This window comes from Ambystoma mexicanum, chromosome 3q (assembly GCF_040938575.1).
Source record: "Ambystoma mexicanum isolate Mex_15411 chromosome 3q, UKY_AmexF1_1, whole genome shotgun sequence".
NCBI lineage: Eukaryota > Metazoa > Chordata > Amphibia > Caudata > Ambystomatidae > Ambystoma > Ambystoma mexicanum.
In genome coordinates this window covers 690,617,172-690,632,111 of record NC_090926.1, presented here as the reverse complement: position 1 = coordinate 690,632,111, position 14,940 = coordinate 690,617,172, and the positions used below count along the sequence as shown (strand labels likewise).

At 49.6% G+C, this 14,940-nt stretch overlaps 1 protein-coding gene across 2 annotated transcripts in view; it reads left to right on the top strand.

Moving 5' to 3' along the window:
• NARF (nuclear prelamin A recognition factor) overlaps nt 1-14,940 on the top strand; it is a 527,845-nt gene that overhangs the window by 502,819 nt on the left and 10,086 nt on the right. For both annotated transcript variants that reach the window (XM_069654602.1, XM_069654603.1), the window contains exons 10-11: nt 12,234-12,365; nt 13,223-13,380. In XM_069654602.1, the coding sequence (XP_069510703.1) occupies nt 12,234-12,365; nt 13,223-13,380 (290 nt within the window). The remainder of the gene's footprint in view (nt 1-12,233; nt 12,366-13,222; nt 13,381-14,940) is intronic.

The window sequence follows — 14,940 nt, the reverse complement described above, 5'->3', positions numbered from 1 at the left end:
ACTCGAGATACTTCCTCGTGAAGAAGAAGACGGGAGGATGGCGCCCCATCCTAGACCTGCGACGTCTGAACAAGTTCATCAAGGCGCAGAAGTTCCGGATGGTCACCCTCCAGCACGTCCTGGGTCAGCTGGAGGAAGGAGACTTCCTGTCGTCGTTGGATTTGGAGGATGCCTACTTCCATTTTCCCATCCTAAAGGGGCACCGAAAATTCCTCAGGTTTGTGGTCCAAGGGCGTCACTACCAGTTCAAAGCCCTCCCCTTCGGACTTCGGTCGGCACCCAGGGTATTCACCAAGTGCCTTGCACCGGTGGCGGCGCAGCTGCGCCGTGAGGGGATCCACGTCTACCCCTACCTGGACGACTGGCTCATCCGAGCCAAGACGAGGGAGCTTGCCGTGGAGCACACGGCAAGGACCGTCCAACTTCTCACGGACCTGGGATTCTCCGTGAACTACGCCAAGTCCCACCTGGTACCCGCGCAAAACACACTGTTTCTGGGAGCGAAGCTCGACACAGTGTCCCTTCTGGCCTCCCCGTCGGAGGAAAGGACCAGGTCCATCCTGGGCAAGGTACAGCGGATGTTGGTTTCCGACGCGGCCACGGTGAGGTCCATCAAGTCCCTCCTCGGAATTGTCTTCTTGCATCTACCGCATTCCCATGTGCAGGCTCCGGATGCGCCCGTTGCAGGAGTTCCTGGACGCGCGCTGGATCCAGACGACGGGCGGCTTCGAGGAGAGGATCACACTCGACGAGAGTTTCCGCCGAGCTGTCCGGTGGTGGGGCACCCGCGCGCATCTGACGGCGGGCATGGACTTCCAGACCCCAGACCACCAGGAGACAGTGACCACGGATGCCTCCCTGGAAGGGTGGGGAGCGCACACCGAAAATCTGCACGCGAGAGGCCTTTGGCTCCCGACGGAGAAGTCCCTCCATATCAACGTCCTGGAGCTCCGTGCAGTGTTCTGGGCCCTCAGGTCCTTCCTTCCGTCCCTCAAGGGCAAGGTGGTGAGGATCTTCACCGACAACACCACCACCATGTTTTACATCAGGAAACAGGGCGGAACCAGGTCCCCAGCACTGTCCAAGGAGGCGCAGGACCTGTGGCATTGGGCCGTCGCCCAAAGGATGTTTCTGGTGCCGTTTCATCTGGCAGGGATAAAAAACACCATCGCCGACTCACTCAGCAGGGAGCTGCGCTCGTGCCACGAGTGGGAACTACGGCAGGATCTAGTGGATCGCCTCTTCCGACGGTGGGGCACACCCCAGATCGACCTGTTCGCGACGGCGACGAACTCCAAGTGCCGGAGGTTCGCCAGCAGGTTTCCCCAGGCGAGGAGCATGGGCGATGCTTTCTCGTTCCCCTGGGAGGGCCTGTTCCTCTACGCGTTCCCTCCTTTGCCACTGCTAATCCGGCTCGTCAACCAGCTCAAGAGGTCACGGTGCAGGATGATCCTCGTCGCACCTGCGTGGCCGAGGCAGATATGGTTCCCGGACCTTCTGGACTTGTCAGCGTCCCCGCCAATCAAGCTGCCGGTGGACGCGGATCTACTCTCCAGGGAAGGAGGCGCCATCCTCCACCACGACCCGAAATCGCTGAACTTGCAGGCCTGGCTCCTGCAGCGCTAGAGTTTGGAGGATACGACATACCGGCCGACTGCAGAGAGGTTCTTGCAAAGGCCAGGGCGACCTCGACTCTTAAATGCTACGGACACAAATGGAAGAGGTTCTCTGTCTGGTGCCATGCACAGAAGATTAACCCTCTACGGATTACGGCTCCCCAGGTACTGCCGTACCTGCTGACGCTGGCCAAAGCTGGACTGGCACACGCGTCAATCAAGATTCATCTTGCTGCGATCTCCTGATACACCAGAACCACGGGCCGGACTTCCTTGTGGTCTCATCGTCTGGTGAAAGAGTTCATGAAGGGACTGTTCAGATCGTTCCCGCCGGTAAAGGCTCCGGCCCCGGCGTGGGAGCTCAACGTGGTGCTGACCAAGCTCATGGGACCTCCGTTCGAGCCTCTGCACTCGGCCCCGTTGAAGTTTCTGTCGTGGAAAACAGCGTTTCTTGTGGCCATCACCTCCGCACGACGGGTGGGTGAGATCCAGGCCCTTTCCTGCAAGGCCCCGTACTTGACTTTTCACGACACGAGGGTAGTGCTCAGGACGCACCCCTCCTTCATGCCCAAGGTACCGTCGGACTTCCATCTCAACGAACCCTTGGTGTTGCCTGTGTTCTTCCCGTCGCCTTCGTCGCCGGCTGAGAGGACTTTGCACTCGTTGGATGTGGCTAGAGCGCTGAAGTTCTACGTGGACCGCACGAATTGTTTTCGGAAGACGTCACAACTCTTTGTGAACTTTGGACCTGTCAATCAGGGGAAGGCTCTCTCAAAGGCTTCCATTTCCAGATGGCTCTCCGGCTGTATCATGTACTGTCATCGGTTGGCAAACCGACCGCTGCCTGGCCGTCCGAGAGCCCATTCCACCAGAGCGATCGCAGCTACCACGGCGTTCCTTTCTGGTGTGCCCCTGCTGGACATATGCAGGGCTGCTACGTGGAGGTCGACGCACACCTTCACGAAATTCTACTGCGTCGATCGGGATTCCAGGGAGGAGTCCAGGGTCGGCCAAGCAGTGCTGCGCAACCTGTTCGCCTGAGGTGAGCCTGGTGAGGAGGTAAGATGCTTAATGTTGAGTTTGATGTAATGCTTAATGTTGAGCCTTTGCCACCTCCCGTGGTTGTGCATGTGTGTACTGCTATGTATTCTTTATTCATGAGCATGTGAATCCATGCCAGACCCCATGCTGGAGAAGGAACAAGTTACTTACCTGTAACTGTTGTTCTCCAGCATGGGTCTGGCATGGATTCAAATGCGAACCCTCCCGCCTACCCCTCTGCGGCTCTTCACTTGGTCATACTGCCACTTCACGTGCTTCCAAATCTGAAGATGGCTGCCAGAGGCGGTGCTTAGGTAGAGGGCAGTCATTGGCTGTGGTCAGTATGACGCAGAGACCAGTGATTGGTTATTACTACGAAAGACAGATCAGAAACGAAACTGATACTGGTTTTTTCTTTACCGAGGATTCCCAGCCTGACGACGGGGAATATTCATGAGCATGTGAATCCATGCCAGACCCATGCTGGAGAACAACAGTTACAGGTAAGTAACTTGTTCCTTCCCACATGTAGGTGGCCGCTCAAGGCCCGTGCCATCACCCCGGACCATCCTGGAGCTCTGGCTGGCCTGTGTTACAGCATGTCCCTACCAGGGAGCCCTGCAGTGTGCCAATACCTCCTTGAAGTGAAAAGCTGTAACGCAGGCCAGCCAGAGCGCCAGGATGGTGTGGGTGATGCCCTTTGGCGGCTGTCTCCCATGTGTGTTGGCCATCACCAAGCCCCGCGGCGTTTCTAGGCAGCCCCGGCAGGGTTCCTGTCCTTTCCCAGAGGGAGAAGCTGTAACGCAACCCACACAGAGTTCCAGGATGGTTGGGGGGGGGGGGGTCATGATCTTGGCCTTGGGCACCCATCTCCCATGTGGGTTGACCATCTCCAAGTGCAGCGGCAGACCCAGGGAGCCCCGGCAGTGTTCCCCTCCATTCCCGGAGGTACATTCTGTAACGCAGCCCGGCCAGAGCTCCAGGATGGGTGGGTGATGTCCCTGAGCTTGGGCACCCGTCTCCCATGGTGGTCGACCAGCCTGGAGATCTGGCTAAGGTGCATTACAGCTTTTCCTTTGGGGAAGAATGGGGACGCTGCCGGCGCTCCCCGGAACTGCTGCTGGACTTGGTGACAGTCGACCCACATGGGAGATGAGTGCCCAAGGCCAGAGACATCCCCTCCGACCATCCTGGAATTCTGGCTGGCCTGCGTTACAGCTTTTCCCTCCGGGGTGGTATTGGCAGGGGTTCCCTGGTGAGCAAAAGCTGTAACACAGACCAGCCAGAGCTCTAGGATGGTCAGCGGTGATGTCCCAGGCCTTGGGCACCGTCTCCCATTTGGGTCGACCAAGCCCAGCCTGGAGCTCTGGCTAGCTTGCGTTACACCTTTTATTTGCCTCCAGGAAAGGACCGGGACACTGCCGGGGCTCCCTGGAACCGTCGCAGGGCTTGGAGAACGTCAACCCACATGGGAGACGGCCGCCCAAGGCCAGGGACATCACCCCCGACCATCCTGGAGCTTTGGCTGACCTGCCTTACAGCTTCTCTCTCTGGGAAAGGTCCAGGGAACTGTGCGGAACTCCTGTTGGCAACAAGTAAGGCAGACACATGAATTCTGTATGCAGGTTGAAAAAATGCCTATTCTAAACCTAAATCTAAGATGGGAGCAACCGTCGACCGTCAAATGAAAAATAGGGCAGTCCTAGTGGCATTGCTTCAAATAAAAGGGCCTTTACTAAAAAACCTATTGCCAAACCTTACAACTTATACAAAAAAGGTTTGGGATAGTTCTCTAGAAAAGAAAGAAGTGTTCTCAAATAATAGTCAGGATGCGGTAGCCTGGGTTTCCCTTCCTCGTGTTTTGAGCACGGGATACGTTTGGATCCTGGAGCACGGTACAGTCTCAGGCTTCTCCAGCATGAGACGACAGTTCTAATGGCAGCTCTCAGGAAGTTTCCTTGAAAGTCTCTTGCCTTCGAGGACCCGAGGTCTTCAACTAACAAAAACAAAAGTTCCATTAACAAAAGAGTTTGTTTACAATGTTCGCTGGGTGAGGGGTTCACCCCTGGGTCCCCCTTTTCTGGGCGCTGACCCTTCTCAATTGTTTACCACAGTTTCACGTAGGGTGATGGCTTCACCCATGGATCTCCTTCGGTCCGGCTCAGACCCTTCTCTTCTCCTTAGCGGGTTTCACTTCCCTTGGTTTCTTGTCAGCATCCCTTAGTAGAGCTTACTCTTGCCAACTTCACATTTACTTGAATTTGCTGCATTCACTTCCCTTACTTTCTCATTTGGCGGGATTCACTTCCCTTGCTTTCACACAATTTGTAGATCAAAGTCTTTTGATTGTACAGGGATTTTACTAGACCTCCTATATGACCACTTTGACCTCTTTCAGCGACTCCTACGGTCTTTTGATACCCGTAGTTTCGCTCTGATGGGGATCGGTCAGAGTCTCTTGAGTTAGCACCCACGTGGTGCCGGTTTTCCATTGCAGCTGGCGTCCCCTTAACACTTTTTACAGTTCATTCATCTTTGTTCTAACTTGCCACTTGCCGATTCTCACTCAACACTGCCTGGTTCTTATGAGTTCCCCCCTCGAGTCGCCGGCTGTGCTGAACCGCTTGGCTCTCGGCTTCACTGTAGTCCAGGCTGGTACCACAGTCGCAGGAGCTTCCCTCGCTCCTGCTTATCGGCATAGGCTTGCCCTGTGTACCGTTGACATATGCTGCAAGACACTTGTGCTATTGTTTGCAGTCTTCGTTTCTCCTCTATGAAGGTTCCGTGGGTCTGGGACGAAAAGGGCAAGGTCACTTCTGCCACCCTCTCGATTCCTGCCGCCTTTCTCCTTCTTTTGAACTGCTGCGCCTAATTAGCTGTCTCATCGTGCTGTCAGCCATGCTCAGCTTTCTCTCCTTGCTCGTACTGTGCCCTCTTGCTCCACCTTTTATCTCTGTGGGCAAAAGGAAAGGGCCGTCGGGTGTGCATGATTCAAGTCAATTGCCTGACCTTGCCTGACCCTAGTGTCGGGTCATGTCAGGTAAACAGTCCTATTACAAGTCGGTTGTCTGTTACATGGTAAAGAAGTGTTCAGGTTGGGAAAAGAGAGAGGTAAAGTTTCCAAACATCCTACAGGACGGGACAGGGAATATTTTTGAAATGGACGAGAATGACCGGGATGGAGAACAGAACATAGGGCATGGTTGGAATTGTAATTGTTTGTCACTTTCGACTGAGTTCAGAAAGTGACAATTAGAGGGATGGGATTGATGGGGGTTGCGGGGTAAACGGGAATAACAAGAGTCGTGAAATAAACAAGGGGGGGGGGTTGTGGGAACAATAGTGTTCTATCTGGGCCAGTTTGGAGTGTAGAACACAATAATCCGATCAGACGGGGAGAAGAATGGTTGGAATAATTCAAGTAGGAATTAGAAAAGCAAGGCATCTGGGATCGGTAGTTTCTGGGAGCAGTGGCAATTGGAATCCTAGGAGATTGGTTATATACAGAGGGGTTATTGGCTTTTAGAAGAGGAAGTTTATTGGATTGAAGGGAGGTCCATTTGGTACAGCCTATAAAGGCTTCATAGACCTAGTCTTCCTCGTCTCCCTCTCCTGTATAATACCACGTCTCACCTGGGGTAGCCCACCGCCTCCAAGCATCACATCCGGTTCCCCTATGCAGGTGATCCTCCCTCGCTCGTCCACCTCCTGGGTTAAGATCGGAGAACGCCAGCCCTTCCCTGGCTACCTGAGTAAGGGATTCTCGAGGTCTTATTGGAAGAATACCTTCAGGTTTCTCAAGAACCGCTGCTGGTCTAGGGGACCGTCAACCCACATGGGAGACAGCCGCCCAAGGCCAGGGACATCACCCCCGACCATCCTGGAGCTCTGGCCTGTATTGCAGCTTTTCCCCACCAGGGAGCCCCGGCAGTCTGCCAATACCTTCACTGAGGGAAAATCTGTAACACAGCCCAGGCAGAACTCCAGGATGGTTGGAGGTGATGTCCAAGGCCTTTGGCATCCGTCTCCCATGTGGGTATACCGTCCCCTAAGCACAGCGGCAATCCCAGGGAGCCCCGGCAGGGTCTGTCCTTTCCCAGAGGGAAAAGCTGTAACGCAGACCAGCCCGAGCTCCAGGATGGTGGGGGGTGATGCCTTTGGCGCCTGTCTCCCATGTGGGTCAACCGTCCCCAAGTCCAGCGGCAGTTACGTGGAGCACCGGCAGGCTCCCCATTGCTCCCCCGAGGGCAAAATTTGTAACCAGCCCAAAGGTGAAGCCTGGGCTTGCGGACCTGTCTACCCACATGGGAGACCGGTGCCCAGGGCCGGAGACATTGCCTCCGACAATACTGGAATTCTGGCTTGCCTGCGTTACAGCTTTTCCCCTCTGGAAGAGATGAGGACCCTGCTGGGGCTCCCTGGGCCCGCCGCTGCACTTGGTGATAGTAGCTCCATATGTGAGACAGCCGCCCAAGGCCAAGGACATTACCCCTGACTATCCTGGAGATCTGGCTGGCCTGTGTTACCGCTTTAACCCACCACGGATCCCCGGCAGTGTGCCAGAGGGATGGGGTCCCTGCCGGGGCTATCCGGGCATGCCGTTGCACTTGGGGATGGTCGATCCACATTGGGGACAGCCGCTCCCAGGGAAACACCAATGTTCTGCTGGCATGGGGGGGGGGGGCAATTTGTGTCCTGACCTGTAAAGGATTTCAATCAGGCGACACACACCTTGGTCTCAGCCTACTATGCAGCGCACAACTGAAATGCTTATCTTTTTATACGATATAGATTCAATATTGAGATGGTACACCACTCATATCACACCCCCTTTTCAAGTACCCTGGGTCACAGTGGACCATGAACCAGGCTGGTTGGTAAAATACAATATTTATTTTAAAATTCAATAGAAATCATACACTTTTCCATATGGGGCAGCAATCACCAATAGGGTGATAATTACAATGAAAATGTGAGCAATGCACTGGGTTTAACCTGCTAGTGGAACATAGGCACAGCGGAATAGGAACACTTTTTGGTTTAGGAAAGATAGCACCCAAGTTAGAATTTTCCCCTGCAATGTTCCATCAACCCCCAAATAATTGAATTCTGAATCGGAATCAAATCTGTCCTTCCCTCCCCAAATAAGAGGGAGAAACAGATTTCAAACCCCTAGCAATGTGATGAAATGACACTCGGAAATGGACATATAAATAATGAATGTGTGTTTAAAAACCTTGTAGCAAATACAATTACTCACTAGAGCAACAATGCAACGACATTAACAACGACACTAACAATCACAAAGAATGGATTACCAAGAGTATACAATCCGAAAACGAGAGGAAAGTTTAAAACAGATTCCAGCCAAATGACATGTGTGAAAGTTGCATTTTTTTCATTCCCGCCTAAAATTAACCGAACGGTTTTTAATACAAACGGGTGAAATACACTGATTTGGAGTGCTTTTTATTTTGCTGGGGAATAGAGGTATATCACGGGTACAATATGGAAGTGAAAGTAAGTCTCTAGCTGGTAAATTGAAAGAAATATGGAAGGTAGAGTGAGGTTTGTTTTTAGGAAAATAGAGCAGTGAAAAGAGGAATCGGTTTTAAAATTGAAAGGCAAATCTTAGTTAAACTAGATGTAATGGCCAAGAAAAGAGGAACACCACCCGTTAATATAAAAGTTACGCTGCAGTTGTAACCCTTCACGCAGTGTACTCCTTTTCTTAAGGGACAATTAATTTATTTAAACACAATATCGCTAATGACTAAGGGCAAGTTTGCACGGATAATTCTAATAGTTCTAAAAGTTATCAGGATAAGGATAGGATGACTTAGAGTGGGGATAAGGACCAAGGCAAGACAAGGTATACTATGGGTTTCTATGGGATGGTGATTCATACTTAGTCCACTTTTAGTTTGGGATTTTTGGACCATCAATGGTTCTGGTCACTACACGGCAGCGTGCCTGGCAAACAGCGGGGCAGTTCTGGTCACCGGATGGCACTTCTGGAATGGCAATTCTAGTGTCTGGATACTAAAGGTCAAGGGGATGGCAAGCTGGCAGGATGGCAGCGGCTAATGGGCAGCAAGCCAGGCTGGTTCAGGATGCTTCCCAAAAGAATACCACAGTTTTCCCCTTTGGTTATTTGGTAATTTTAGTGGGATTTCAGAATTGAGGCCTTGCTCTAGCAGGATCAGCACTGCTTGGGTTTTGCAGTGGGCCCTGGAGCAGGGTCAGCAATGCTTTGGCCTTGTAGTTGGGATCTGGAATCTGGATGGATGGAAGAGGAACACAGCGCAGGAACGTCAGGAAGAGTGTCTGTCTCTAGAGTTTTGTCAAGGACTCTTATTTATAAGGCATAGTGACATCATAGACTATATTGCTGGGCCGGCTTAACTAAGTACGCCTCTAAACAACTCAATTGGACAGGGATACTAGTCCCTGCCTCGCTCTAAGCTGGTTGGATTTCCAGAAAATGTCAGATTTATGATGTGAGTTTTAAAAAACCTCCCACAGTTATTTTACTAAAATCTGATTTTTCCACATATGTACATTTATACAGTTGCAATCTCTTAGCAAATTATATACACAGGTTACATATTTTGTGCAGAACATAGCAGTCCAATCCTCCAGTCCGGGAGACCTTGTTTCGCCCTTCTACCAGTTTTTCGCGATTTTCAATGGGAATTATATTACTCAAAATTCTATTACTTTATGCATGGGTGTGGATTATCATAAGGGGTGTATGTACAAAAATGTACATTTGCAACATGGATGCTTTTCTTATAATCTGCAATACTTTGCCATTTCTGTCCCAAAGGTCTCAGTGAATTCTACCGTGTCTTAAAAGAAAGACCACCTTTTAAACATCAGAAATCTTACATTTTTACAAAGTCTTGCTGCAGAGATAAACAGTCTTTAAAGTTTATTTATAAAATAGTCTTTGGAATTTGGAAACAAATGCAGTCCTTTGTCACTGGATCATTTTTTTGTCTTCCTTCAACTGCTACCAACTGTCATTTCCTTCAAAGCAAGGTGGGGATTTCTCAGCTTGATTGAAGCTTTATTGCCCCTTCACACTTCAAACTTCCCTGCCCTGGGAGTTCCATTGTCACTGGGTTAGCCTAGACTAGATTTTTTCCAACCTAGTAATTATCATTTAGGTGTTAATATCTGCTGAGAGTTTATGGTGTGGGTCCCTTCCTTAGGGGGGGAAGCTTTTAGCTCTGCCATCTGGAATATTCTGCTTTTGAGAGATTGCAAATCCAGCCCCTGTGGTTTAAAATCTTTATTTTCTTATTTTGGGTCCTGAATTAAAACCAACAAGTGGAATAAAATAGCCCATGTGTGTATTTTCACCAGCCACAAACCCCTTCACATTGCTAGGTAATGACAGGCTCTCCTTCAACAGTTAACTTTTTAAATGGGCATTTTTCTCCTTTAGTTTTGCAAAAACCCATTTTTGCACATGTGGTGAAAACTGCTAGCATTTCCCTTTTTTTTTAAAATTCGGTTCTGCAACTCCATCAGATTCCCACAATGTCTTTGCAGCTATAGTCATTTTCTTGAATGCAGGAGTTTTATCCGAAGCACAGATACATTGAAACTGACGTGGCTCAGATAGTTAGAGCATTTTTGAACTGCTGAGCTTTGGATACTTTTGTAAAGAAATAAACGCGTGTTCATGTGCGAGTAAAGTGAAGTTCCTTGTTGATTTCTCTCGGAGTTGGTTTGACAGGGCCTGTCATTCAGAAATCATGCCTGGTTTTGCTGAGGCACAATGAGATATATTGGGCATGGCAGGGCCTTATTAATCACAGTGGTTTCAGAATGAACAGATGGAATAAGCGTCAAAGCAGCATTTTTTGTAAAGGTGAAAAGTCATTTTTAAGGGGGATTTTGGGGGTTTGCAGCAAAACAACGCTGCTTTTTCCCTTTATTCCATTGGTAGATGTCGGAACACATTGGCAATCTCCTTCATTGGGCCCCTTGTTTCATCCTGCCCCATATGTGCTTTGCAAAATGATGCAGCCTTCTTTTTGTTGCTGCAAATGCAGTTTTGAGGCCATGGCGCTCACAGGAGCCAGCGCAGCCATTTTGCTGTCTCTGCGCAAATGCAGCTTGGTGATGTGGGGAAATACTGAGTGGGTCAATATATACCACAGATCCTACAATTGTGTCCCAGCCCACCAAAATACCTCCCCAGATGGCCCACTCACGCCCACACCACCAACAATCCAGCCCAGTCCCACCCACTGCACTGACAGGGGGCCCTAACCGTAGAATTAAAAGTAAACTACTTACATAACGTAGATGCTTCATGCGTAAAATAACTAGTAAACAAAACAAAAAACATTCATAATCTGTGGTCAGCCCAGCAAAAACAAATCCTAACTATTATGCTTGGATCACTGCCCCCCTTTCAAGCCATCCCTGGTGGTCTAGTGACTCTCATTTCCCCCCCAACCCGCAGTAAAAACACTTTTGCCTCTTCCTAGGGGCAGATTGCCAGATTACACTAGCTGTATGTCCTTTGGGGGAGGGCTAAATGACATGCCCTATCCATTTTGGTAGGTGGGAGACAGCCACCCTCCTTTTATATACAAAATTAATCCCTGGTGGTCCAGTGAGTACCCACCCCAGAAGAACCCCAGTAAAAAGCTTTTTTTTTCATTTATTGTGCCCATCTGCCCCCATGGTTGCAACACATACTGGCCCATGCTTTAGGGGCAGGATGGGAAGGGGGCCGATTATATACTAAGCAGCACCCTCAACTCGCCCCTCGCCCCCCACTTCAAGAAAGGATCCCTGGTGGCCTATGAGCATTGCTGGCGCTGATCTAGCGATCTGCGCCTAGCAATGCTTCAAGGAAGGTGTTGTTGGAAAGGGGAGAGTCTCCCCTTTAAAGCGACACCTCCCTCGATCAAAACGGCATAGAAATGCCTGACATCGAGGGAGGAGCCTACCTACTATTTCACAGCTGCATCCAGAAATAGCCGCAGCAGTGAAATTTACATTGTGTCATGTCAGCGTGCATTACGCACGCTGATGTGAAACTGAAGGAAATCCAACCCCTGGGCCATGAGGAGGAACCTCCTCTTTACATAGCCCAGGGGTTGGATTTCCAGTTTAGTTTGTGCAAAGTACTAAAAAGGGCAAGGTATCTCATCCTCGGTCTCGGGAGGATAGCACAGGGGCAACGTGCTCGCCTTGGAAGCAAGACGACACAGAGCAACACGTTCGATCCCCGGGTCCGCGCTTAGAAACTTATGGGTATTAAGCGCGTTATAAATAACCTATCATATCATATCCTCTGCACTGCAAACAACCTGGTCCTTAGCACTTAAGGGGTTAAAGACCTTTTGTATATCCCTTTTACTACGGGGTTTCACCTTGTTTTTAAGAAAAATCAAATGTTGTGAACCTGCATTCACCATCTGTTGAAGGGCATAATGTTTCTGACATTCATTCACAAGCTCTCTATACATCTTTATTTGTTTCTACTAAAGCATGGCTTTTTTTATTAAATTTCAATTTCTCTAAGTTGTACTGGGTTCCTTCTTCCAGATTTGGGGATTGTGGGGATATAGTGCGACACGATGGTACGAAGAGCGATGGGTACCTGGAACATATCTTTAAACATGCATCCAAGGAGCTGTTTGATGTTGACGTCAAGGAAGTTGCATACAAAGCATTAAAGTAAGTATTCCTCTGTTATGCCCCTTAGACAGACACACAACAAACTTTTACTATCTTAAGGGGAGCATAGTAAACAAGTGGGAGTATTTGCTTGTGTCAACGATGATTTGGGACATGGGCGTGGTGCCAAGTAAACTCACGATGAACACAAGTAGTTTGCACAAGCGATTCATGTATTTAAGATGGCTCACAGTGAAGTAGGGAACAGAATGACACTACAAAGACCATGCTGGATCTTTTGTATTGTACTATGTTTTTGTATGAAAATTAGCACACTTGGTGTACTCGGCATGCCTTGAGTAGTTTCAAAATCCATCTCGATCAGAGGACTGACCCTCCATAACATCAGGACCCTCCTGCCTGCATCTCGCCTCTCTGACTGGTAAGCCCTTGATCTTTGAGTAGCGTTCAGCTATGATTGAAAGATGCAAAAAAGTAGATTGGATTCTCTTGGAAGCAACAAGAGCTTCAGGAGGCGACACCACACCCTCCCCTTGTATTAATCTATTTTGGGGATTAGGGTTCAACTTAATACTCCTATGCATTGTCACACTTTAAAAATCAGAGGAAGCTGCAAAGTCTTTTATTATGGCGTCACGCAAGGAAGAACATATCCAGCCCCCAAACCTTCACACTGTAAGACACTGCCTCTGCCTGGTTTGCAAAGAAAATTTGATCTCTTCTATCTTTTAAATCTGTTGTTTGGTTTATAGACATCTCATATTCTTTAGTGTTTTTTTTTTTCTAACGAAAGCTATGTTTTGGAAATGGAATTCATTTTTCAGCCTTATCGTGTGAAAAATCTCTGGATGGGTTTTTTGAACTTTACGTTTTTTAATATTGATTTTCTTTTATAGAAACAAGGACTTCCAAGAGGTGTGTCTTGAGCAAAACGGTGAAGCCGTCTTACGATTTGCAGCCGCATACGGGTTCAGAAACATCCAGAACATGGTGCTAAAACTGAAGAAGGGGAAGTTCCCCTACCACTTTGTTGAGGTTCTTGCTTGCCCTGGAGGTAAGAGTCTGGCAAGCTTTGCCTCTGATTCAGTTTGACCCTCTGAGGTTTACCAAATCAGGGATCTGCAACCTTTGACTCTCCAAATGTTTTGTACTACAACTCCCATAGGCAACCTAGTTAATAAAGAGGGATAGTCGTAATTGTAGTCCCATCATGTCTGGAAAGCCACAGGTTGCAGACACCTGCTCTAAATGCCAGTTATTAATAGTGAAGTAGATTTCCACTGATGACCAAATGCTGCTGGAAAGGGTACTGTTAGGGAGATTTATCATTTTTATGCTTCATCCTCTTCTAGTGAGACACCCAGCACTTTTTGCTGTACTTCTGGACCTTTTTCTTTAAATCCTGAATGAGTGTAGCCTTTTTCCACTCATTCGTTCTTTTGGGCTCTATCTTTTGAAACTATATTCTTTGTATTCTACCTGTACTATGGCGTCTGTCTACTCTATAACACTGAAAGGCATCTGTCTTTTACAATTGCAGCACACAGCTCCTTAATGTTTCTGGGGACCCATAGGGTCCTCCTTTGAGATTCTTTTTCTATAACCTCAAGTAACTACTGTTCGAATGGATTGTATCCTCCAACGTATTCTACATCTTTGATATGTAATGTCCACAGCTGTGCACTCCGGAAACTTTCAGAAGAGGGTGTCCTGTGTCGATGATGTTGGGTCGATGTCCCTCGAAGGCCTCCGTCGAGGGAGACGTCACCGGATGTTATAAATAGGATGCACAGCGCCCGCTGCCTCAGTTCTGTTTTTTCCGCTAACGTGTTGCTTCGTGAAACTCGGCGTGCCTCGTGTGTTCATCGGTGAGATGGCTCTTTCTTAGACCCCTCTGACTCCGCGGTCTGGCTTCAAGACCTGCCGGGACTGCAAATCGAAAATATCTATCACCACCACGCATCGCATTTGCTTGTGGTGCTTGGGCGAGTCGCACGATACCGACGACTGTTCGAAATGCCAGTCGCTGACTGCCAAGGCCTTGCGGGAGCGGAAGGGGAAGCTCCAGGTAGATAGGGGTTCTAAGCCCAGTAAGTCCCGAAAATCCAAGTCCAAAGGGGTGTCCACCGACGACTCGAGGGGCGACTCTCCGCGTCGGGTGGATGCCCGGGGTTCTCAGTCCCGGAGTGGTTTGCGCCATTCTTCTTCGTCATGGCATTTGCGGAAGCGCCATCACTGGTCGCCTTCCCCGTCCTCCTCGGAGGAGGGAGCCGCGAGGAAAGTGGCATGCCCGACGAAGTCCTCGACTCCGGAGGAATGGGCTGCCTTTAAGGAGCAAATGTTAGTGATCTTTCAGTCGCAGGGCATGGGTCCGGTCCGTACGTGCCTTCAAACGAAGCCGGCAAGGATCGGTCTTGTACTGTGGCTCGCACGCCTTCGGTCTCGTGTCTGCGACGCGACTCACATAGGGAACCTTTGAGGTCCCGTTCGGACAAGGCTTTGGAGAGTCGAAAGACATGCTTCTAGGTCTCGGTCCTCGTCCCCGGCGAGACTGCTGCAACCTACTAAGGGCTCAATGCCAGCGTCGACTAGGTCTGTGCCGTGTCCGTCCGAC